Here is a 25,880-nt window from a genome sequence, read left to right as displayed (position 1 = left end):
ATCAGACAAGTTTAGGCTCATCAGAAAAAAAAATGTTCAATGTATTTTTGACTGTGTGCACATCTTACAAACATCCCAATGCTCTGTCAGTGATTCAGACTTTACGGCCAGTTGGATTGACAGCAGTGATGGAGGAAACCAGGGAAACCAAGAAGAAAAGAGAAATGACACAGTCATGAGTCTGAAACCTGAAACACAAGAAGAGTCTGATTATGTCTGATTATAATTCATCAAAAAAATCAATAAACTATTCAATGAGGAGCTACAAAAATTCTGAAACAACAAAATGATTTTATTTTTATTTTTTGACTTGTCTTTAAGCAGCTTTACTGATTACGCTCATACATTTAGACTTTACATTCTACATTTAGATTTAACGTGAGTTTTGTGGCAGATGGGGTGAGGTACAAAACAAACTGGTACAGGAAGTCACAAAAAATTAATTTGAAAGCGAAGTTCAATGACAGCAAACGTTTCACTTTTATCAGACTTATTGTCAGATAAAAAAACAATCATTAGTTTAGTCATTAAGTTTGACTTATAAACCTAAATATATCATCTGATGGTTTCAAGGTGACATTACACAACCACAGAGCTGCAGACACGTCAGTCAGTTAAAATGTAAATGTTGGAACTGCAGACTCACACTTGTTGCTCAGCTGATATTTAGAGTTTATTTAAACAAACTTATGAAATGTTTTGCAAGTTTTGTTTCTTTGCAGATTGAAATGAAATAAAAATAAAAAACTGTTATTGATATACTCTGCATGTCATTACAACTTATTCTGACTGTTCAGAAGAAAACTATATTAAAAATGAAGCATTGAACTTCAACCTGTGCTTTTCCCATAAAGGTGTCATGCTGAATATGTGATGATAGCTCATTTTGGTCCCCGTTCTCTAACACTGTATAACACATGGAGTAGGCAGCACTTTAACTAAATGTTTTAGGAAAAATGTGCAAGAGCTGGAACATTTCTGATATTAAAATTATGATATGAATCAAAGAAGAAAAAACAAAGCATGAGCAGTGATGACAATGTTTATCTCCATCACAGCATCTGTCCCCCTATGGAAGTTACCCAACACCGAGCTGTGACAATCCAAACTAATAAGAAACTTTATGTTCAGTGTTTGTCTGCTGTGATCATCAGCATCTGAGGTGCAGTTTGAGGAAGAAACACAGTAGAACATTATTCCTGGAACCCTTGTTAAACTACAAGTGAAGTTTCCTTGTTCTACTCATCTGCTTGTCAGAAGAAACTTGCTCTGTTCAAACATTTAAACTCTCTCAGCCTGGAGATTTGAGGTTGGTAGATCTTTACACGTCCTGTGTTAGAGGCCTCCTCGGGTCTGTGATTGTACCTGGCAGGAAACAGCCCCAAAGAAAAATGTCTTTAAAAGTGTCTAGTGTTTGCAGTTGAAAAGGATAAAACATTAACTTTATTTGCTGTGGCATCACTGGTTCGATCCCCGGTTCCTCCAGTCACATGTCGAAGTGTCCATGAGTAAGACACTGCACCCCAAGTTAGTTGCTCCTGGTGACTGTTGGCCAGCTGTATAAGTGCAGACCATTTACCATTTATCATCAGATGATATATCTGTAACACAGTGAAGTAAATCAGATACTATAGTTTACAGAAAAACCCTGAAAAAGACAGAAGATTATCAAATTTTTTTAATATCATGAACATACAGAGTAACCCACAAATCACCACAGTGATTACGACCCCCATCCACCCAATCTGAACAGGTGCTGTCAGAAATATCACAGTTATATATCAAACACTGGATGCAGGATCCTTCAGCACCTAATAGCAAAACAATAGTTTTTAAATACTACTATCAGGAACCAGGCTTTGAAGGCACCATTTAAATGTAACAGAGCTCATGGAAAAACAGAAACAATGTCATCTCTGCAGCTATGTTTGATTCACTTTTCTAAAGGTTTAAGCCCTTTCACTATAAATCCTTTCCACCGGATGTATTTACAGTGTACATTTACTATAGAGGGCGCAAAATCGTCAATGAGCCAAAACATTCCAACCACAGTATGGAGTAGAGAAACTTAACAAACCTAAATGGGAAGTTGAGGAGTCTACTAGTATGATTGAACCAGGGCTCTGGGTTCATTTATACATTAACGTAAGAGGCACTGCAGCCACCAAACCCGCCCAGGTGATCCACATCTGAGCAGCCTCACTCCCAGAATTCAAAAACTGTTGAAGTCAGAACTCTTCTACAACTTCAAATGCACTAAAAATTGTTTATCTTGTATCATGAAAATGTCTTCTCTCTGACAAACATGCAGAATTTGCTTCTTTGCACCTCAGTTCTAAGTCACCTGTAAAACTAGAGCTACTGACTGAAATCTATCATTAGATCCACGATCAGGAAAAACAAAGGAAGTCATCACAATAAGGAAACAAGGATGTTGTTTCCATTTAATGTCCACAATATCTGATCCTATATTTACACACAGGTAAAAAACACACATTAAGAAGCAAATGTTCCAAATATACATAAATCAACATCTGTTTACAAAATATTTAAACCCGAATTTACTCTGTAAAAAAAAAATCACATCTCCAAACAATACAACTCAATGTAAACAAGGTGAGAGGTCCCCACGCCACCCCCACGCCCTAGCCCTGGCAGTGCGTTGGTTCTGGTTGGGTTTGGTCTCATCTTAATCTAGTCTGGTTTGATCTGGTTTGGTTTCCTCGGGTCTGGTCCACATCAGGATGTGATTCCAGGGACAGACTCTCAGAGAGTTTCTGTCCAGGATGTGACCCAGTGCTTTGGTGACTTTCCGTGTCTGGATGAGAAGACGTGATCCTGGATCAGGAAACCATCAGAGTCCAAATAGTGCTGCTGTTTGTCTTTACCCATAATGCTTCCTTGGTGGAGCACTGCAGTCTGCCACATCGTCTGACGCACAAAGAAACCACACTGCAGGAAACACAGGAATCACTGTTAGAAAACCTGCATGTCCAAGAGCAGGTCAAAGGAGAGACAGGTGGACACGTGGATATGATGTTTGCATTTACTGTCTCAGTTTTGCCAAGTTCTTGTATCATCATCATTTATCTGTGTGCTTATGTCTTTGTCCTGGAGCTGGACAACACACCAGAAGCAGCACAAACAAACATTAGTGGTGAGTGAGGTTTTACATTTAATACTTTTGTTAGAAAAATATCATGGTAACTGTGACACAAAACTGTATTATTTAAATGTCATGCACTTTCATATCAGGACATGAAAATTAGCAAGCGTCCTCTGCAGAGACTGGCAACCGTCTCAACTGTTTTCATTGCTAAAGAACCACAAGGCTGAAGCAGCCTTGTCCTTTGTATGACCTATTGCTGTCTGTTTCACAAAACTAAAGGAGTGGCTTTTACTATAAAGGAAGAGTGTTGCCTGCTCTTAGACAGTCAATACTGTACTCCGGAAGTACATGTATTGATTCCTTGCTGCAAGTAAAAATTTAAAACTAGACTCCATTCACTCTGTCGTCTTTGAGTAAGACGTTTCTTCTGAAAACTATCAACTAAGGTAAAAGGCCCAAAATATCCTATTAAACGTAATCAATACAAAACTGTCGCCTGATAAGTCCTGATCTCAACATCATGGCATTACATGAAGAGACAAAAGATGCTGAGAGCCTTAAGGCCAATTCAGACCCTAGGTGCACCAAGAGGATCTGATGCTGGTTTAAAGACAGAGGGTCACAGAAACTTTACATACACACACAGCAGTAGGGAGGGAAACACACATTCATATAGACCAACAGAGTTCATAACGAGCAGAATAATGCGATACAGGAACAGGTGAAGAGGCTGGAAATGGAAAAAAGTTAGACCAGAGCACCCCTTTAGAGCAAAAGTGAAAACCAGTCAGAAAATGAAGCAGTCAGAAGTAGTCAGCCACCACCAGCTGGTTCTTACAGCAGCGCTCTGTGGCAGCACTGTGCCCAGCCTCACTGCTCGTCCATCAGCCTCTCATCCTCAGACGGCTGGCTCTTCATGTGGGCCTTGTGAGTCTTTGCCTCGTATAGTTCTCTGGTGCTGGCTCTCCTGAAGAAGCCACACTGAACAGCAGGGGGCAACACAACAGCACTTTACCAACCATGATAACAAGATTAAAACCATGAGTTGATGGTGATGAGAAAGCAAAAGTTAAAAATGATCACACTTCAGTTTTCAAAAGTACAGCCACTGGTAACAAGTGGGTTTTGGTGTGAGTTTACCTTCCAGAGCAGTAGGCAGATCAAAGCCAGCAGGAAGACTCCAGCCAGGACTGACACCACAATAACCCACAGGGGGGCGCTGGAGTCCACCTGCTGCCCCACCTCTGGATAAACCTCGATCTCAATCTGCATAGGAAGAACTCAGGTGAAAACACAGGAAATTGCAAACATGGACAAATTAAAAACTTCTGAGCAGACTCTAAGACCAGAGAAATCATCAGGGTGTTGTGGGTGCAGCACGGCAGCCTGTAAGGGGTGAGAAGAGCACTGAAATAGGGTGCTACCTCTTTGCTGTGAGGCTCCATGTTAATGGCTGGTTTGTTGGTCTGCAGCTTCAAGGTTGCCCGGCCTCGAATTTGCACAATCCTTGCATCACTGTAGTCCTACAACACACACACACACACACACACGAAAACACACACACACACACACACACACACACACTTACTACACACTGACAGACATGTTTAAGCCTTTGTTTCTCAGTGCTTGTACTTCTTTGCACCTGACACATTTTACTCAGAAGCTAAACTCCTGTTTTTGCATTGCAGTTTGTCACCAGTGGGTGTAAGTCTACTAAAACACTATTAGGCAAACTGGGAGTCAGTCATTCAGACTGGACCAAACAGCAGGCAGCCAGTAAAAAAATTTGCATAGAATCAGCTGAAGTAGATTCAGGGGGAAATTTGGCCAATAGGAGGTAAATGAACTTCAGACATCTGCTTTACTACGAATTTATAAAGTAATTGTTAGAATCCACTACCTTTTTTCCACATCTAGCTGTTACACAGAAAGTCATCACCTCTACAGTGTCACTAATTAATTTATCTTAAAAAAATTAAAAACACTTTGAGACACTGTACTGATACATTGAATAATTTACTTGTGGTGTTCCTCATTCCTTGTGGTGTTCCCCTTCCTTTGTTCATTCTTTACACCTTAAGTTTACATTTCAATATGTTAGCAACTGCATCTTAAGACTTTAGCAAAGCAGAAATTGGATTCAGATTTACTTTTATCCTCATCAGTTACCTTTAAACAGCTCTAAACCACAGACATTTAGTAAACCACAGGTTAATTTAGTGCCACGCAGTATTGGAGAACTATGAGTACACAAAGGCAGGATTGGGCCTGATGCCTGATATTCGTATCAGCATCAGGACAACCGCTCATAAAAAAATTCAATTAACTGTCATCAGTTTGTTATTTTCCTTTGAGGCAGTTTCAAAGCATCACAAGTTTTCATGTGGAGTGAAATTTGTTTGCACTAAGGGGTGGATACGGTACCTAAACTGAACCAGTTGACTTCAGGGTTTGGCTCGTTGCCTATGTTGTTTCCGGTTAAGTGCACATATGAGAAAAACACAGGTTGGACATAAAACACAATGTGCATGTTTGTCTTAGCCACCAGACTGTCGGGATTGGGTCAGAATCAGACAGATATCGTGATCTGTGCTCTTGTGTCCATCTGGTGACTGTATGTACAGTATGTCCTAATGTCTAAAATATGTCAGCAGCTCAAAACAAAAATATCAGTTGTAGGTTCTTGAAAATTGAGAGAGTAATTTCACTCTCAGATTCATCTTGTGGACACAACTCTCCACTATGCTCAGCTTGTCTCTTTGGAGCCTTTTCTCTGACAAAATTCATAGTGATCCTAAAACCAAAGCTTCTTGAGCTGCAGAGCCAGCTGAATTAAAAGGTGTCGGTACCTCGATCATGGTGGAGTTCCACAGTCTGGCTCTGACCGTCAGAGTTGCTGACCTCTTCATGTTTTTCAGTGGACAAACGAAGCTCACACACTTAGCCCCGTGCTCACAATCCTGTAAGTGCAAACAACTGTTCTGATATTTTGTAGCTTTCAAACATTTTAAATTAAACAATTTATTTAAACTTAAACATTAAACGTTTAATACAACCTGAGCTGAATAACGTAATTTGTGATTCTGTCTGCCAAAATGTCCACTTGTTTTTTACTCCACAGCTGAAGCACTGCACTAACAAATGCACAAAGGAAAAAAAAAAAAAGCTTGTCAGTACTAGAGTGTATGTCTTCTTCTTCTGTCCCTGCAGGTGGAGGACGGGTAGAGTTTTTTCATTTTGCTCCTCCTTCATCTTTTTCTCTTCCATGAAGGTCCTCTTCCTCCTCTTCTTCTCCTCCTCCTTTGACAGCTGAGCAAGCACGATGAAAAATTCAATAATGATAGAAATGACTATCTAATATCAGAGAATTAGATTTATGGGTTTAAAGACAATTTAAAAAGTTACGCTGTCAAAAAAAACTAGGACTTTTATTAGGAAACATTGTATGTTTCCTACACACTGCTGTATGTGGACAAAAAATTAAAACCATCATTTACACGTTATATTTAAAACACAATGTCCACAGGTTTGTCCAAACAGCCAAAACTGTTTTCATAAATGATCCTGTTGTGGCTTTTTTTTATTTTAGCACATAAGTGCGAGTTTCAGGTCCTGCAGAGCTCAATTTATCTAAGTTTTACTTCATTCTATCTGGATAATTCACTGTCAACAGGGCTTTCCAAGGAGTCCTGGAATACAACCATTATATTATAACATTTCATCGTGGATAAAAAAAAGGTAAATAAAGAAGCATTTATTCAGTGACACAACTATTGAATAGCTGAGTTAAGTCTTAGTTCAGGGTCTGAGGAAATAAGATTTTGACTCTAAATAAATACATTTGATGTCGGATTCTTATTGCACTGTCCTTTATTTGGAAATGTACCAGCACAAGACTTTTACTGTGGAAGGAAACATGACATTACCCTGAGGTTAAGAGGGTTGACGATGTTGTCAGGTGGATTACAGAGAGGATCCGAGGTGCCGTTCGCTTGGATCTCTGTGATGTACAGTAGCCACTTCCCATTGGACACCTCTGCTGGCCAATGAAACTCCACCTGTAGGTTGCCAAGATGACCCAGTGGCTGCCCGGTGACATGCACCTATCAGAGAAGGTGGTGGGTTACACATGTATGACTAGCTTTACTAGTCAGACTGATTCTAAACAAACCTGGAAGGTGAAGAGCACCAGACTGCCTATGTCTTCCGTCTTCTTCATGGTGGACTCACCGATTACATGCCCACTGAAGAAGGTGAAATGTGGATGGGTGCTGTTAGGGCACAAATAAACCATTAGGGCCATCAGGTCAAAAGTCAGATGTTAGTGTCAAACCTTTAAGCTATGTATACATTTTAACACTAAAACCATAATTATGAGCAGCTGAGTGGGAAAAACCACTAAGGTCAGCCACCTGTGGTTTAGAATAATTGATTTTTTCAGTTCAATTTAACTTTATTTGTACAGCACTAATTCACAACAAAGTCATCTCAAGGCACTTTACAGAATAAAGTCAAGACTATAAAGATATATAGAGAGAATCCAACAATTTCCCTTTGAGCAAGTCCTAGGCAACAGTGGAGAGAAAAAACTCCCTTTAACGGAAGAAACCTCCGGCAGAACCAGGCTTAGGGTGGGCGGCCGTCTGCCTTGACCGGTTGGGGTGAGTGGAGAGTAGAGAGAAAAAAGAAAAGAGCAAAAACAAAACATTGGGCAGGTTGGTAGGATCAGTAGCTGCACACTATCTGACAGTGACTGTACCCCCCACCTAGTGAGATGATCTGCTACCATCAAACTGTTGCCATATTTCAAATCCCCCTCATAAATCGTTTATGCATTGTTACTGGGAAGAACCTGTTCCTTAGATTGCAACCAGATGTTTCAGGAACTGTAGGATGATGTCATTTTTAAACTAACCATTTTGTTACTTATACCTGTACTTTGACATTAATACAGTCCATTAAAATTATTTTATAGGAACTTTACACAGTTTGTACCTGGTTTGACAAACTGATACAAATGTGTAACAACTGGGCGACTGTGGTGCAGGAAGGTAGAGCGGTTGTCCACCAATCTCACAGTTGTTGGTTCAATCCCTGGCTCCTCCAGTCCCATCTCAAAGTGTCCTTGAGCAAGACACTGAACCCCAACTTAGTTGCTCCCAGTGAGTGCTGGCCGGCTGCATAGCAGCTCCGCCATCGGTGTGTGAATGTGTGTGTGATTGTGATTGTGAGTGTGAATGGGTGAATAAGAAGCAGTTTAAAGTGCTTTGAGTGCCAGTGGGTAGAAAAACGCTATATAAGTGCAGACTATTTACCATTTAACTAATGAAGCTGATTTTGTCGGTTTAGCTATTGTTTGTTGTTTACTCACAGAATGAAGGATGTCTGCACTGTATACTCCACCAACATGGAGACAGAGACAGGAGAAAGATCGGACTGTTCACTGAGCCTGAGGACACACAAAAAAACACATCTAATCTTCTGTCCAATAACACATTTAAAGATGTGTGATTAGTGAATATTGCTGTGGGTCCTACGTAAACAACTGCAGCACAGATTGGATCTCTCTGGTGTCCAGACTGATCTCAGAAAGCTGAAAAATGATTAACACCTGAACCTACAATAATAAAAAAAGGAGACCGGTTGAGGTTAAGTCTCTGTATAAGTACTTCAACATAGAAAGCAGCACAGGTAACAAGTACTTCTAATACTACATTGTCAGCAGTTCTGTTTTGTACCTTCCAGTTGCTTTTGAATGGGTTCCCCAGCTCACACAGAAGAACACTGTCCTTCACAGAACACTCCACATTTGCTGTGACATCACCCTGTAACACAAACACACGTGTAACTGTAGAAGTAACTGGTCAAAGTGAAGTCCCTGATCCTTTAAGACAAGTACAAATCCAGTCTCAACTCAAGACGCAGGTCATTTGAGGCAAGTCTCCAATCCATTGTGGCCTTTTAGAGCAACTTAAACAAAGTCTAAAATCAATTCCTTGGTCTTTTAGGCTCAGTAAGAAGTCAAGTCCTATAGGGTCAAGACCAAGCAAAGTCTCAGATTAACACTTGTAGGACTGCTCCAAATCAATTTTATACTTTACACTTTTTTTACGGGAGGGTTCTGTCTAGCAATTTGCAGATGACACTGGGCTCTACATTAACCTGTTTTGTACCTACTAAAAACTGGAAAGCGAACACAGCTTTACTACCTTTGTTCGAACTGCGGAGTATGTCAGGGACGGTGGAATGGTAGCATTCAACACGGCATTGTGAGCATCCTCTGCTAGTCGACCCAGTGATGGCGTGTTGGTGACATTAACCTCCAGAAACATTCGTTCAATACTGTTGTTGTAGTACAACACCTGAAAGTCCTCATGCCTGTAGATAAAAACATACATGTTAGGACAACATAGTGTACATACAATCTATACATTTTTATTTTTTCAATTCAAGTCAAGTAGCCCAGGCTTTTAAGGTTAATGTGACTATAGAAGTCAAGGGGTCCAAATTAGCATCAGTTTAGGAACAATTTAACCAAAACCACAGGTTTCTGGAAGTATGAAGGAGGAAAGATTTCTCTTACATAATGAAGGGTTTCTGGTTCTCATCTGTGAACTGGGCCATCATCTGCAGGTTACTATGGCAACGGTTGTCAGAACCACAGGCCTTTTGGATATGGATCTGACAGATGAAGTTCAAAATCATTAATAAACATTAAGTTAGTGAGTCTGGTTAAAAACCTGAAAAAGATCTGTTGATCTAGATTCAGACCCAAGATCTGATCACTATTGCAGTATGTCTTTATGCAGCTTTCTTTTGATCCAGATTTTGATCAGGTTAACAATTTTTTCTGTTTGGATATTCATGAACTGGGCCCATTCCTGATGTTAATTCTGACCTTGATTCAGGTTGGGGTTCTTATGGCTTCTTACCTGGGTACTGACTGTTCCTTATTTGGATTCTGATAAGGAACAGGTCTGACTCTGTTACTGATGGATTCTCTATTCTGACCAAAGGTTCTTTAGGTTATCTATAACCTGAGTTATCTGTGTTCAAACTTAACTCCTGGTAGGTTCTGTTTTGATGGGTTCTGGGGTGTTCTGTAGGGTCTTACTTGAGTTCGGATGGGTCGTGGTTTCTGGGCCAGCACAGGGAGATGTTTCAGATCCTGAATCGCATTTCTTTTTCTTGGAAACTTCTCATACAAGGAGACATTCAGGGAGAACACCAGAGGTTCCACTTTGTTTCGGATTGAGCTCTGAAAATCAGAAAAAGGAAGAAAAAAACTTCAGCAACACTTTACAGAGAAAGAATTGTTCTACTTTTAGTTGTGATCCACTGGTGAAAAAGCTCATCAGTGCAAAAGACTTAAAGGTTACCAGCAGGTCACCAGTTTTTAGATCAGCTGCACACAACCAGTGAAAGGTTATCTTTGGGCTCTGGTATCTGAAGGCTTATTTAACTGAACTAAATTACGAGGACTGAGGAAACAGGCTCAAAGCAGATTAATGAGTTGGAGAATGATCAGCAGGAGTGAAGTAAAGAGGATTTATAGCCAATGTATGAAATTTGTGAAAACTGCAGAGTGGGGGTGATGGCTGTTATTCATGTCAGTGCCACAGGATGACTGAGTCATGGAACATCTAACTGAACATAACAGATAGCAGAATTGAAAACAAGCAGAGTGAATGTGGGCTGGAATACAAACAAATTCTGAGAAGGGCTTGTCAGGACACGTTCAGATTCTTGAGAACCCTGTTAACTTTCACACTGAATGTTTACTCCTGCATGTAGATCATCTGAGACCCACTGAGGCTTCTTAAACAGCAGCTTGATGTCTAAACCCTCCCTCTCAGTGTGAGGAAATTGTTGCAGAACCTTCACAGTTTTCTCTCTGAAGTTTGGTGGAGCAGTGGAATGTGAGCTTTGTCAGCAGAAGACTGATTAAAGTCCCACAGGACAAAGCCTTATCACATACAACAGAACTTCATTTAATCAAACAGTTTTCTCTCTGCTGAAAGAACCCAACAGCCTCATTAAATTTGACCTGCAAACATTTCTTCTTCACATTAGCTTTGTTAGCGTTAGCATTTTCCAAGTACTGCTCTTAGAAGGACTTTTCTTTGAGAAAGATTCTCCAAACTGGTCCTCAGTTTTATTTTCTGTTTAAAGTGAAATCCACTCCATTTAAATCTCCTGATCTACAGAGGTCGAACCCTTCCTCAGGACAGATGACTGTAGTGTATTCTGCAGCCTTTAGGAGGCACTAAACCACCTGAATGTGTGTGTCTCACCAGCAGCCCAACTCTCAGGGATTCACATTGTGCCTTTGGCATCGACAGGTACCCAGAGTACACGCTCTGCCTGTTGTTGTGGAAATGGAGACGAGATTTGACAGTGGTGACATCGGCAGTTAGGGTGAAGTGGACGGCTGCAAGATGGAGACACGGATCTTAAGGTTAGTATTAGGACACACATACAAGTACATACAAAATTTAGATCTGTACAATCTTCATTCAGTGAAGATTAACTGAGGGAGCAGTACAACCACACAACCAGCAGCCTTCAGGTCAAAGTCAAGTCAAGTCAAGTCCGTTCTTCCACATGTACAGTACATACATACAGGGAACAGATATTGGTTAGGGCAGGTAGTTCTAACAGTGGAGCCTAAGATCTAGATCACATATAAATATAAAAATATAAAATACACTATACAATACAACTATACAATAACGGCATTGAAGAGAATACTAATAAAAATAAAGTAAAATAAAGTAAAAGCAGCGCAAGGCACATGGCAGATGGAGTGCAAACCAGTAAAGTGTTCATCAGTGCAGGAAACAGAATTAGTGCAAAAAAGCTTATTCAGTCTGGTTAAAGTGGCAGAGTGACAGAGGGCTCAATAGCAGTTCTTTAAATTAAATTGATTAAGCTCACTTCTCCAACCTTTAGGACACAACTACCCCAACACCCAATAAAACACAAATATGGGTCTCAAACATTCACCAGGATCATTCTGCTATAAAACCTTTGTTTTATATTTGTGTAAACCGTTTGTCCTGACTGTTGGATAAAGTCATATAATATAAATGGCTATAGATTCTTGTTTCTCATTTTCTTTCCATGTGCTCAGTGTTAGCAGCTGTCAAACATTTTAAATCTGTACCTGTGTCCATGAAGCTTCCCGAGGAACTTTTACAAGTGCTGACTCCAGCTTCTTGTGATTAATATTTTGCAATTTTATGTTTTGTCATGTCTGTGTGTTCTTGTGTGTGGGGGTGGGGGGGAAGTCATAGCAACAGTGTGACCTTGTTTCTGATTGGTCAAATGAAACAGACAGCAGCAGGACACGAAGACAGTTCTTGAAGAATAAGTGTGCGTCTCAGATGTAATATTAGTTTGTGTAACGTGATTTATCGTTGAGAAAAACGCACAGGATGCAAGGACATGAGGACATGAGGACACACAATGATGTAATCTAACATGTCTGTGTCTGTGTTATGTGTCAGTTGATGAACAGCTGCTGGTAATTGACACCTTTGTCCTGTCAATCAATCACATCTACCAATTAGCTGCAATCTGAGAGCATGCACAGGATGCTGGGGGATGGTAATTAATGAATTGTGGCTATAACCAGACTTATTACCATCAGGGCCTCAGTACCACTGTCTGTCGCGTTTCAGATGAGGACACAAAGCTCCCTTCATGTCCTACAGTGTCTTGAACTCTACCCTGTTCTTATATGTCTCTAACTTAACACATTCCCTCCCTCTGTGTCCAATACTGTCTCATCTCATTTCCTCTGTGTCCTCACTAGCATCTGATGAACAGGTCTCAGGGGAAATTCCCATGTCCAACCACACATCTTATTGTGTGGAAGAACAATATTTACTTCTCTTTATTGTCCCAGAGGGAAACTGATATGCACACAACCATGCCACAGTTTATAGTCAGCAGACAAGAGGAGCTAAACTACTTGTACTTATTATGATGCTATTTACATAAAAGAATTTGTCTCTTTCATAGAATGCTTCTTCTTTTTTACTTTGTAAAAAAATATGTTTAATGCTTTTTGGTTTATTTTGTGTGTCCCTATAGAGACAAAATAACACACTTTACTTACTGATATTGTCTCGGTCACTCTTCTCTCCGGTGCTAAAGACATACGAGAAACACACCTCTACCTGGATACTGACAGAGACACAGACAGCTTGTTAGCTCATAGCCTGTTAGCTGTTAGCTCTATATCGGCTCAGAGGTTTGAACCTCACCAGTAGTCACAGTTGTTTGGGTCAACAACTTCTGGAAAAGCTCTGAGGGTTTTATTGAGATGGACGACCGGACGAGTTCTGCAGAATTAGTCAATCAGTTATTAATTAAATCAAACACAGAATCATCATTTATCAGAAACTCCAACATAGGAGCCACATGTAAACACATGAACAACAGGTTTACTTCCACATCTACTCACTGATATAAAAGAATCCACACATCAGATCATTTTTCTCTGCACAGCAGATGGTTGCTTGAAACTAGTTTTTAAAGGTATTTAAACTTAAGCTGCTCTGATGCTTTAATTTATTTGAAATGCATCAAAGAAAGTGGACTTCTTTTAGTTTGCTGTACCTGAGCAGAGCAACAGTGTCATCTAGGGAACCAACCAGCAGGTCTGGATACTGGTTCCCATCAACATCCTGACCTGCAGACAGAGAATACCCAAAAGTCCTGAACCCTGGAGAGACGCTGCTGCCCCGAATCACCTGCAGAGAAAAAGCAGGGCTCTGAATGTTTATAGGTTCAGACGTGGTTTTAGGCTTCAAACTAAAACTGGGTTTAGAAAAGACCTGGCTTGGTTCTGTAGTGATCCCCTGACTGCTCCCGCTCCAGATCATCACGCTTCCTGTTTCATGGAATGGCGCTCCAACTACAAAATCTGAAACAAAACAAGTCCTTACTCTGCCTGATAATTAACAACAAGATGTCATTCTCAGCATAAGGTTGGGTCCTCACCCTGGAATCCATCTTGGTTTAGGTCTCCAGCAGAAGAAACAGCCATACCAAAACCAGATCCGGCCGGTCCCCTCAGGACCACGCTGGGCTGTGGATCAAACCCTCCTCCTAAGTTCACGTAGACATAAACTGCCCCACCTGTCTCCTGCTGACGATGGAAGTAATACGGAGCACCTACCAGCAGATCATTCCACCTGCAGGAGCATGACTGTTTGATTTGAACTATCACTATACCTAATGAACCCAGGATCTCTCTAGGCAACTAAACACATATAAAATGACCTCAAAATAAACAACTCTCTGTGTCTGTTTGTTGCTTTGGATAGGAAACCCACTCCTATCATGGACAGAACCCAATAAAGATGATTTTATGGTTCCCACTAGACACCCCCAGGCTTTACTAAAAGTTATTTTGTGTTTTGTGTCTTTTGACTTTTTAGTATTTGAATCGAACAGGATGAGACCTGAAAATTCATCTTTACCCGTCATTGTTGAGGTCAGTGGTTGCCACGGCATTACCAAAGTACGAGCCCGTCTGATCACCACGCAGAGTTTGGTTAATTATCAGTTTTCTAGATTGTTTCACCAGTAGGAACACGGATCCCCGAACATCTTCTTTACAGTCTTTAGGAGCTCCTGTTCATCAATAAACGAATGAATACATCTATTCGACTGTTAACTGAAAGGATTACTGATAGAGATGTAGAGCTGCTCACCTGTTACAATGGTTTCATCATCCTCAGAGAGAAGACGGCGAGCCTGAGTTACAGAGTATCCTGAAATTACGCTCAATGTTAGTCAAACTGTCCCATCAACAGTACTTAGTCTGTGTTTACAGCGTACACATGGATGTGAAGGCGATTGTCAATGGACTAATGTGGACTACTACTAAAGGATACTTGGAGTAAATATTTATGGACAATGATGTCCTCAGAAGGTGAAAGTCACACTGAATTTATCAACATGAATCTGACAAGCAAGAGTAAAGAGACAGTTCACCCATATAAATGTGTCTGTTCTTCATGTTGAGTAAAGAGCTCTTCTGGATGTCAAAGTTGTCCCCTGGATTTATCCAGGAGAGGTGGACATTTCCTGCAACAAACACCGAAATTAGTTCAAGTTAAACAGATTCAGGAGGAGGTGTGAGTAGAATAAATGAGGAGGGAACAGACTCTAACCTTGCCATTCAAAGCTCCCAGGTGACCCAACAATGATTTCATTCTGGGTGATGGATGCTGAAATCCCCATGTTACACATGGCCTCACCACGGACATCACTCTGGTAACTAAACGCAGACAAACACAGGTTTATTAAAGGGCTTGTGGGAGCTGATATGGTCCCAGCAAGTATGAGGAGAAGAATCAGCTAAAATAAAGTCTATCAAAATCTCCTCAATATGGAGCCCCTGAGGTCCTGATAGGTGGATTAAAACCCACCTTTGAGGACCTCAGGGGCACTGCTGCTTTCTTTTCTGAATACTAACATGTTTAGTCTCAACTTGCTGTTTTCCATCTCAGACGAACTCTGCAGAGCAGCTTCCTGCTGCAGAGAAGACTGAACATTAGAGACAGACTCTGGTTGGTAAAATACATGCATTCACTTAATAGTAACTGTTTGTCCTGATCAAACATTCATTCCGCAGCTTCTCATGATTATTGCTTCAAACTGTGGATCCAGCTTCACTGATGATTATTAATCCTCTCAGGAACTTCTTGTTTAAAGTCTCTGTAGCTGGTGTCTGTGCTCAGACAAAGATTGTTGGTGAGGGAAGATGTTACACTCTGTGGTTTGTTTCTGTAGTGCTAGAAAATTCAACAGAGTAATACATCTTCACTCCAGAGCAGTGGTTCTCAATCCGGGTCCCCAAAGACCCCTGCCCTGTTTGTTTTCCTGCACTACCCCCAACTGATTCCCTGGACCAGGGGTGTAGACGATTCAAAGCTGGACTATACCAATTCACTTTGTCCTCCCCGACTGCTCTCTTATTTGAGATGGTAGCTTCCAGCTTCTAACTGACTAAAACCTCCAGATGCTGGTAATCAGCAGTGGGTAGTCAGAAAACAAGCACAGCAGGGGTCTTTGGGGACCTAAACTTTACGTTTGAACAAGAACTTCCAGGATTTGGATCATGAGCTGCTGACAGACACAGACAGTCAGATTCAGGAAGAAACAGCTAATGTTTTACTGAGTCACAGCTACTGTAGGACATGATGGATCAGATGCAACTCATTGACTTTATTCTGTAAAGTGCCCTGAGATTACTTTGTTGTGAATTGGCGCTATATAAATAAAGTTGAATTGAATTGAATTGAATTATCAGCAGATACCAAAACCTAAAGGAGTCAGATCAGAGTCTGAGAGTCTGCTCAGAACATCCTTAATGTGAATGTAAAAAAACATCTTCTGATGGAGGCGGAACAAATGTGTGACAAGTCATTTTACTGACTGACCTCAGATTTGATGGAAGAAATGTTGCTGGGCTTTGTGTTCATGTGACCAGTGTAGTCATATAATCATGTGACATACTTGCAGGGCTGGTCTGGATTCTGCCAGTTCATGTCCTCTTCATTGTACAGGAAGTCGTTTCCACGAACATAACATCGCCCAATCATACTCCTCAAATGCTGTGGTCCATAGTGTTTAACAAAGCGATGACCACATGCCTGCAGACAGAGAGGACACAGATTGGTTAGTTAGTTAGTTAGTTAGTCAAACCAATAACCACAAAGGTGAGTTAGTCAGATTAATCAGATCAGTTACTTAGAGAATGTTTAGTTAGATGATTGTGAGTTAGTCAATCATTAATATTACCAGTACTGAAATCAGTTGGTTAGTAGGTAAAGTAAATATTTACTTGAATAATTGAGTCTGATACTTTATTACTCTATTAATATTTATTTATTACTATAAAAAAAACAGCTGCCTGAGCTATTTAGTATTTAGTCAGTTATCTGTTAGTTTGGTTAATCTGTTTAGGGATTCAACTGGTTAACTAGTTAATCAGTCAAGCAGTTAGTTAGAAGGTTACTCATTTAAGGACGTAATGCAAGTTGGTTAGTCCTAATATTAGATGAGTTGGTCAGTCATAAAAGCATAGTAATATAGTTCATTCTAGTAAGGAAAGGAATTTGTTGCTGTAGTAAGACAGAGAAAAAGTAAATCAGTCAACTACTGGATAAACTAGTTATCTGTTCATTTTGACCAACTATTTCTGAACTTGACTGATTAACTAGTCAGTTAATATTTTGGGGAGCTAAATTTGTTATTTTTTACCTTAGTTATGAATTTAACCCAAAACCAAAATAAGTTTTAGACATACTCATTCAGTTAGTTGGTTATTTAACCTAATTGACTCAGGACATAGTACAGTTCACCACAGTCTTCTCTGGTCTTGGACTAATGAAGTGTGTGGTCAAAAACCGTTACTCGGGTATATCTGTATATCAGATTATATGATGCTGCCAGGTCAGAACATTAAAATTTTAAAAAGCTTGATTAGCCTATGAGAACACAGACTCACCAAGACCCTCCCCCCAGGTCGGCCCTGACTGGCTACTGTGACGCCCAGCCACATGTCTTCAACCAGTTCCTCAGACAGCTTCACATCTGAAACAGTGACAGACAGTGTTATTCTGTTTCCTACAGCAGCTGCAGACTTTTACGATTTATCAGTTGTTTTTACAGCCTTGCAATAAAAATTAACCCTTCTGATTGGCTGTTGCTGTGGTTACCATTGATTATAGCCCGCTCAGGATGAGGCTTTATCATGTCTGAGTGTTTTGTTTGGCGGCAGCAGCAGATAAAAGCTCAGAAACAGACAGCTGCTGTCACTCCCCACTGCCCATAATGCACCACGAGACAGATAACATCAGGCAGCAACTGAAGCTGCAGGAGGGGGTTATTTCCTCCTGACCCCTAACTCTCAGGTCTTTCTTATTAAGGTAAAAAAAAAAAAAAACAGAAACTGCAGTTTTTAGGATGTCAATAAAAAACCAAGAAAACTAGTTTAAATTCAGCTTTTTAATTAAAAGATTGTTTTCTGATAAACTGTGAAATTGGCTTAAATAGGCTCTAGTTTCATTGCAGGTTAATAAAATAAAGTTTCACCTGGATCTATGAGCTTTATCCTGCTGCAGCCTGACTGGTCGGGGGTGATCGGGCAGCTGTATACTGCTCCTGTCCAATTGGCTGGAATGTTAGGCTCCGCCTTCTCCCTGGGAGCTCCAACCAATAGCCTGACAGAAGGAGATAGGTGAGAAGGTGTAAAGACAACATCTAGAAGGATCTCTTGTATTTTCTTGTAGCATTCTACTTGTAATTCTGGCGGCTGTAGCTCAGTTGGTAAAGAAATAGGGTCAGTGGTTCAATGCCCGGCCCTGGCTATATGTCGAAGTGTCTCTGGGCAAGACACCGAACCCCTAAAAGCCCATTCCCTTCCCCATCTGTGCAGTGCCGGTCCAAATTGGGGAGGGTTGCGTCAGGAAGGGAATCCGGCGTAGAAACTGTGCCAAATCAACATGCGGACAATGATCCACTGTGGTGACCCTGAACTCCGAAAGGATTCTACTTGTAATTCTACTATCTTTTATGTGAAATGTCTTATTTTGTTTTTTGTTGTGAAGTTCTACTGTCAGCTGTAGCAAGTAAAATAAAATATAATAAAGTAAACCAAAACAAAGGTGCAATAAAACAATATCAGTACTTGTATCAGAGACTGAAAGTCACCAGGTCTCCTCCTTCTGACAGTTTATTCACAGAACAACAGATTAATCAAACTAAATTTGTTATTTGTTACCTTAGTTAGGAATTTAATCCAGGATCCTGTTGCCTGGTAAAATAAGTTTTAGATTCATTCAGTTAGTTGGTTAGTTAACCTAATGGACTCAGGATAAACTGCTCATAGCACAGTTCACCACAGTCTTCTCTGGTCCTGGACTAGCGAAGTATGTTGTCACAAACCGTATGTATGGCCCTAAAGTTGGAGGCTGTGATGTGTGAAACTCAGGCAGTTTAATCAGACAAAATTCATGTCTGAAGCCTGGGTACTGAATGGTTACTCTCAGACAGGAGCAGGACTACCGGATGATGTGTTCAAGTGTCTGCAGGGAGTCTCTGTGAGCTCCATGCATGTGTTGAGTAAACGAAGGACAATTGAGAGGAAATTTTTAACACATCACAACAAACCTTTTCTTTTGTTTTCTTTTTCACTGTTTGTATTTTATTGATAAAGTGAAACAGATGTATGACCAGTTGTGTGGGGCGGGATGAGACATCACAGTGAGTCCACTGCTGGAGAATCAGCTGCTGGTCCAAATGCTTCTGCATGAGGGAAACGGAATACAGCCAGTCCAGGTCTAGTTACTGTAAATCCAGTTAATATTTGAGCCGTGTTTAGCGGGAAACCTGCTTCCTGTTTGTGAGACGTCTCTTCGTCTGATCTAACCCATGAATTGCATTAGAACAGATGAGACACGAGCCTCCTGTCCTCTGTCTCTCATTGTCTGTTTCCTGTCTCCCATCACCCAGACTCTGTCTCTGTGCCACACTGTGGGGATTTAGTGACCTACAGAGGACAGAATGTCCCTATAATCATTAATCATTCAATTTTAGAGCAGAGACAGGATTAACTTAATATGGGTGAAGAAGCACAAAACAAAATTTCCTTTCCTGGAATACAGGATTTGACCTGTGAGAATAGAAATGTGTGGGCCTCAGCTGGATTAAAGGAGGGAGAGACAGCGGTTTTTGTACCTGTAGTGATAATGTACAAGTACTCACTGTATTTCTCATTTCATTGAATAAAAAAATTAATAATAATAATAATAATAATAATAATAATAATAATAATAATAATAATAATAATAATAATAATAATAATAATTATTATTATTATTATTATTATTATTATTATTATTATTATTATTAAAAGTACAACTTGTACTGCTGTTGTACCTTTTTTAGGCTTGTTATTAGAAGTGGTTCTACACTGTCTGTCAATCAGTATTGTGTAAAAAATGGTTAACCAACTTCTTCTTTGTTTACAGTTAGTATATGCATGGTCCCAGGGCTTCTTTTTTCTGCTTCTCCAGAATGTGTAAAGCAAAGTTCACCAAATCATCATGCGATGTGTTTCGGCACCACTTGTCGGCCCAGATGCAGCTGATGTTGCGTGATGCAGTAATTGGACTTTGGTGGTCTTAGTTCTATGACCCTAGCTTGGTTTGTTGCAGCCCTTAAAGACAGTAATGATCCATGTTGTGTTTCAGCTCATCCCGTTGAAGGGTTAGGGTTAGGCCACAGCGGATCATCTGGTCGACATTGATTTGACACAAGTTTTTATGGTAAAGAACCCAGATCCTTTCCAATATGCCAGGTTGGGACTGGTGTTCAGAGAGCACAGGCTTGTGTGACATCATGGATTTAATTTGGATGACTCTTGTCCAGTGACACAAAAGTCTAACCCTGTGGACAGTGGACAATGGTTCTACCACTGTCCTCCTTTGTGATTTTGTCAGTCAAGTTCTACTTCCAGACCTGACCCTCACAAACAGCTCAGATATTGTATAAAGTAAAAAATATTGCCAAACAACATACAAAATAGGTTTCAGGAGACAGAACGTAATATAAAAAAGAAAGAAAAATCAGAGCCAGAACAAATTTAAAAAGCAGATGCGTTTCATTCAGAATTAAAAATGTGCAAAACTCTGACTGGTTTAACATGATGTTAGAAAGTGTGGAATAAGAACAAGAATTCACTCTAACATGACTTTGTGTGTTCAGGAAAATGCTGTCTTCCTGTTTGTTGTTTAGAGAATTTCTTTATTTTTGGACCTGTTTTTTTATATATATCAAATAGAAGACAGTGACGTGTGTGTAGGTGATTGCAAATGAGCAGAGTCATAAATGAGCTTTGGCCTCAGTCTGATCCCTCTGAGACATCAATCATCATCTATTAGAGCACTGACACTAAATTGTACAAGATAAAATGAAGTGTATGATTGATGTTTGTCTAATCGAAAATAAATCCTGAAAGAAAGAATGAATGAAAGACGTCTGTATGTTAGACCAGACATAAACTGCTGTGGACTCAGAGACACACTGGCCACCTTTAGTCAGGCAGAAGTGTCCCTCTGTCAGCTGTGTGGGACAAACTCCCAGGATGCATTTCATTCCAGTAGTGATGGTGGGTGGTTTGATAGATTTCCAGATGAGGCAGTCATGGTTTAGATTTCTAATATGTTCAGTATATAGATTCTCAGTGAAACCAGACGCTCCTGGTTCTGATCCAATAAGAAGAAAAGCTCATTCATTTAAAATCCCCCAAAGATTTTTACCATGGAGCGAAGGTAAAAATCATTCACTGCCATTACAACTAATGTTGGGAATTTGCTTCCAGAGCAGCAGGACAGACAACACAAGACAACCACATTAAAAAAAACTACCACATTTTAAATGGAGGAGCTGAAACACTAAAACACAAACACCTTACAAATATTCATACTAAACACAAAATGCATTAAAGACACAGACTTTTCTTTCTGCCTACAACCTAAACCACATTTCCCATCAACCCTGGCCATCGCAGCTCGACTGCAGCATGTTTACCTGTTTACTTATACAGCATGACATGTCTCAAGGTAACTCACCAAACATCCTGAAATATATCTGAAACCTCCTCAAGGACTCTGGGAAGCTATAAAAGTCCACAGAGCATTCCCATTGACTTGTAAAACCAGCTCTATCTTAGTTATTGATGTTCAACTCATGTTAGAGGCTGACCAATCGCAGGATGCTGAGTCAATCATAGTAGACACTGACCTCAAGACCCCGCAATTCCCTCAAGGAAACTGTACGAGTTTGTGTGTGTCCATTAGTACCCAATCTAATTAGAGAACATGAAGAGACAGCTAGGTGACCTTTGAGTGACCTCAGGATCTCAGTCTGATCTGGTTCTGGTTCTACACCCTGTGTTTATCAGTCTGCGCCAACACCAATGATACTACTTGTCTACATCACACGTCTGGAAGGAAATCTACTGTGTCCCACTTTGTGGAAGATGACCCCTTCGCATCTCAATGAACGGGAATCATTGCTTTAGTGTCCCTTTGAGAACATCGTTTACATCTTTAAGTTTCTAAAAGTACACAGTGAGCTCCAGGAAATTCCTCAAAGATGCCTACACCAACTCAAGAACTTCAAAACCACTTCTCAATGACCCAAAACCTTTCTTCAGGACTCCTGAAGACTCTAAAGCCTCTTTGGACGTCCACCACATCTTTCATTAAAGCCTGGAGCCTCTTCTAGCCCTCTTCTCCCCGTGGACCTGCTGCAGAGATGTTTTCTCAGACTCTGGGAGAGTCTGACGTGTTATTAAGGCTGCAGGCTTCACCTGACCTGCAGACATTCCTCGGTGTATGACAGCTCAACTATTTTTCATATACAGAACATGTGCAACACATTATTACGCCACAGCACACAGGTCAGTCTCTCTAATCCAAGACTGGTTCCAATTTAAGCCCTAAACCTGGTCCAAACCCACCAATGCACAGTGATAGTCCTTAAAGTGGATTCCAAGATAGGTTGGACATTTCCAGACATCCAGTGTTTGCCTTTTTATCAGTAACTATGTTCATTTTCTGATTTTAATTTCTGCTGATTTAAATCATTTAACCTAAACTCAGACGTTTCTCTGCTGTGAGTTGTCAAAAAGTGAAAGTTAAACATTGAAACTGACCCTGTGGTAACTACTGACCTTATTTCATACTTAACATTTTTTTTAAATAAATTGAGGAAACAGGAACACTTTCTGAACTGACTGAACTCTGTCTTTTAGGCCTCAGTCTTACAACACTCTTTGTCAAATCTATTTTACTAATGTTTACTTCAGATTTTATAACATGTACAGTATGAAATGTTTTGCATGCTTTTCTCTTTAGATGTTATGGATAATTTACCCTTATGTTAATTTTCCCTATAAATGTTTTACTAATAATTTCTCAGATTTTAATAGTTAGGTTTTTTTAAAGAATGATTGAACATTTAATTTTCAGCTTATATTTGCATGTTATTGACACAGATGTGAACAATTATGTCTTCAGCAATGATTAATTTTAACAAATGTCCAATATAAGTTGAGACAGTCAGATAACAGCAGTTTGTGTCTGTGGTTGATGCTGCAGGAAATCGTGGTTTGACACGTCCCTGTGAACAGTTCCCGAGCTTCGTAAAACAGTTTCGTTTGAAAAGCTTCCTCTGCTCTAAGCAAAGGTGGAGCCATTCAGGTGTGACAGCTGTGAAGCTGTTCACACATTCAGATTGAAATGAGTCATGTTGGAAACAGGATGGTAAGCAGTGCTGGGACAGGGCTGTTTTAGTCCAGTTTTGATTTGAAATAGACTGTGACCCTGTGTTACTGAGTTGTTCCCTTCAGAACCACCATGAGGCAGATAACTGTTAACTGACAGAAACAGTATACAACACGCAGTCAATCATTTACCTAGACACACCTAAGAATTCAGACAGACAAACCTAAAAACCAAGACCTGAACCCAGAACAGTATACCTGAGGTAGGGGGTACAATTCTCCTGGAGATTACCGATTTCTCCACTGAGTAGATGTGTAACCAGATGTGCAAACAGCTTTTCACAACATGTAAGACATAAGTCTGCAGACAGCACTGAGGGTCTGGATCATGGTTTCAGCTTTGAAACGAGTTCACGTCTCTCTTTCTACTCTGATACTAGACATTTAGAATGTTTCAGTTGTAAGTAATCTGATTACTGATGCACACATACAGTACATGGATTCACCACCACCAAGTACATGGCACATATCACATGATAGATAACCAGCAGGTCATCTGGACAGGTTTAGTGCTGCAGCAGCTTCCGCTGAAAACCGTCAGGCTGTTTGACTTTGAAAATAAGACCCTGCTTTCTTTACCACTCTGCGGTGGAGCTTGAAAGCAAACAATGGGTTCTCCAGATAAACCAACAAATCACCTGCTCCTCTGTGATCTGTTAAGTAAGATCTGTGCACATGTTTATGTAAATCAGTTGGTGACGCTTTAACTGTGAACATCCTGGTATTTTCCTGGTTCAGGACTTTTACAAGTGTGTATTTATTGGCACTCATCAATTTACAGTGGAAAACATACAAACCAGTCCAAACCTTTATGTAATAATGACAGGCAGGCAGATGTACAGAGACAGGTGTGTACTCACAGGTAAGCGTCAGTCTTGAGGTCCTGGTGCAGAGCGACGGATAGTCCAAACAGACTCCCCCGTCCGCCTGTCTTCACCAGGGGGAATTTGGTGTCGAGGTTAAGTGCCATGCACACACTGAGAAACACACTCAGCAGCAAAGACGCACCTGTCGCCATGGGGACACACACCTAGGAGGAACCATCAGTGAACAGATAAATGTCAGACAGGAAGTGGCCAGTGCCTGTTTGAGACCAGGTGAGTATCAGTGTGTGAAGGAGCAGCACAGGGCTCGTGACAGGGTCCTCTGATTAACGTCAGTGATCACAGCGAGCCGCTCTGTCCTCTGCAAAGTATGGCCAGATTAGAAACTACCAGTGGAGCCAGAAGTTTGCAGAGTTAAATGTCAGGTTTGGTAAAGTAGCAGAGATTAGTGACACTAAGACTGATCCCAACACAACGTAAAACAGTCTCATTATCTGCTCCAAACTGAAAAATGTCCTGATACTATGTCTGTAAAATGTTTTGTGAATGATGGGTGACTCCATTTTATTTCACCTTTTTGTTTTAGACTCAGCTCATTACAGAAAGATTTTATACAGACAAAGACGTTATAGATGGACATTCTCAGGAGTTTTATTAAAGGTTTTATCCAGGCGAATAATGTGGTCACTCCAAAACAGCACCTAGTGCAGTATTACAATGTCAGAACTGTAAACACTGATACTTGTGAATGTTGTCCAGTCCATGGTTACAGTACATTGTTATCATCACTTAGTTTAGTAACTGAGTTTGAAGGTGTTTAAATCAAACTGGATCCATCGTTAACACCGTGACCTTACTGTGGAGTACAAAACTAAGTTTGAACCCAAACTAGGTCTTTTTTAATCCTGTTTCTTTATTAATAAACACACATTATATCATTACTATCTCTTGAATATTTTCATGTTAGCTGATTAAAACAGAAACAGTTTGCGATGTAAGTACTAATAAACTATACTTTTCTTTAAACAGTTTCATACTTTGAAAACATGTTCATGGCAGTAAACACAGTCTATGTATTTTTGATACTGATTGCAAGAGTTTAGCATTTAAATTATTTTTACACAGCAGTATTGCTACTTCTGCTTCAGTAAGAGGCATGATTCTACCTTCACACTTGTTCTAGTGAAAAGTCTTACTGACACGAGATGAATGGATTGATGTTGTGGTGGAACGATGGTAAATAATGAGCAGAAAGACATTTACTACACAGTTTGTACTGCTGTCTGAGTCTGTTTGACACTTCATATTAGTAGTTGTACTGGATGTGAACTTTGTTCAGAAGCAGAGAAATCAAATGAAAATCTGCAGGTTGAACAGGAAGAAAAGACAAAGTTCAAACCTTCTTTCTGCAGAACAGAAGCAGCATCTGCTCGTCCTCAGCAGATCGTCAGTTCAATTCCCACTGAGCTCCGTCCGACTCCTGCTGCGTCTGCAGACGACTGAAATGCAAGCACTCAGATGCCTCCTCCTCCCTCGCTCTCTCTGCTCCAGCCCTATGTCTCTTACCCTC

At 40.3% G+C, this 25,880-nt stretch overlaps 1 protein-coding gene across 2 annotated transcripts; it reads right to left on the bottom strand.

Moving 5' to 3' along the window:
- Positions 1 to 304: 304 nt before the first annotated feature.
- On the bottom strand, positions 305 to 25,880 carry LOC137099491 (integrin alpha-3-like). Of its 2 annotated transcripts, XM_067476395.1 has the most exons (29): positions 25,710 to 25,877; positions 24,347 to 24,516; positions 18,230 to 18,357; positions 17,643 to 17,728; positions 16,649 to 16,785; positions 15,301 to 15,407; positions 15,122 to 15,214; positions 14,839 to 14,898; positions 14,605 to 14,758; positions 14,123 to 14,316; positions 13,957 to 14,045; positions 13,739 to 13,872; positions 13,384 to 13,461; positions 13,236 to 13,303; positions 11,407 to 11,543; positions 10,227 to 10,370; positions 9,696 to 9,793; positions 9,322 to 9,490; positions 8,851 to 8,937; positions 8,650 to 8,729; positions 8,484 to 8,561; positions 7,284 to 7,383; positions 7,039 to 7,215; positions 6,290 to 6,421; positions 5,962 to 6,072; positions 4,534 to 4,632; positions 4,250 to 4,375; positions 3,948 to 4,090; positions 2,810 to 2,952 (listed from the first exon to the last, which is right to left on the bottom strand). In XM_067476395.1, the coding sequence occupies exons 1-28, from the start codon at positions 25,734 to 25,736 to the stop codon at positions 3,980 to 3,982; spliced, it is 3,174 nt and encodes a 1,057-aa protein (XP_067332496.1). In that variant the 5' UTR covers positions 25,737 to 25,877; the 3' UTR covers positions 2,810 to 2,952; positions 3,948 to 3,979. The 2 variants fall into 2 exon arrangements, with proteins under 2 accessions (XP_067332495.1, XP_067332496.1); XM_067476394.1 differs by lacking the exon at positions 3,948 to 4,090 and having other exon boundaries at positions 305 to 2,952; positions 25,710 to 25,880.

The sequence above is a fragment of the Channa argus genome, chromosome 15, assembly GCF_033026475.1.
Source record: "Channa argus isolate prfri chromosome 15, Channa argus male v1.0, whole genome shotgun sequence".
In the NCBI taxonomy this organism is placed as follows: Eukaryota; Metazoa; Chordata; class Actinopteri; order Anabantiformes; family Channidae; genus Channa; species Channa argus.
Note: the sequence above shows the minus strand (reverse complement) of the source record. Positions and strands in the feature narration are given on the sequence as shown.

Bases quoted from the DNA above. Each gene is read 5' to 3' on its own strand.
- LOC137099491 (XM_067476394.1), bottom strand. From the start codon at position 25,736: ATGCTGCTTCTGTTCTGCAGAAAGAAG. The intron at 14,046-14,122 runs GTGAGGACCCAA...GTTTTGTTTCAG, and splicing joins AAACCAAGATGGATTCCAGG to ATTTTGTAGTTGGAGCGCCA. The intron at 2,953-4,249 runs GTAAACTCACAC...TGTTTCCTGCAG, and splicing joins TCTGCCTACTGCTCTGGAAG to TGTGGTTTCTTTGTGCGTCA.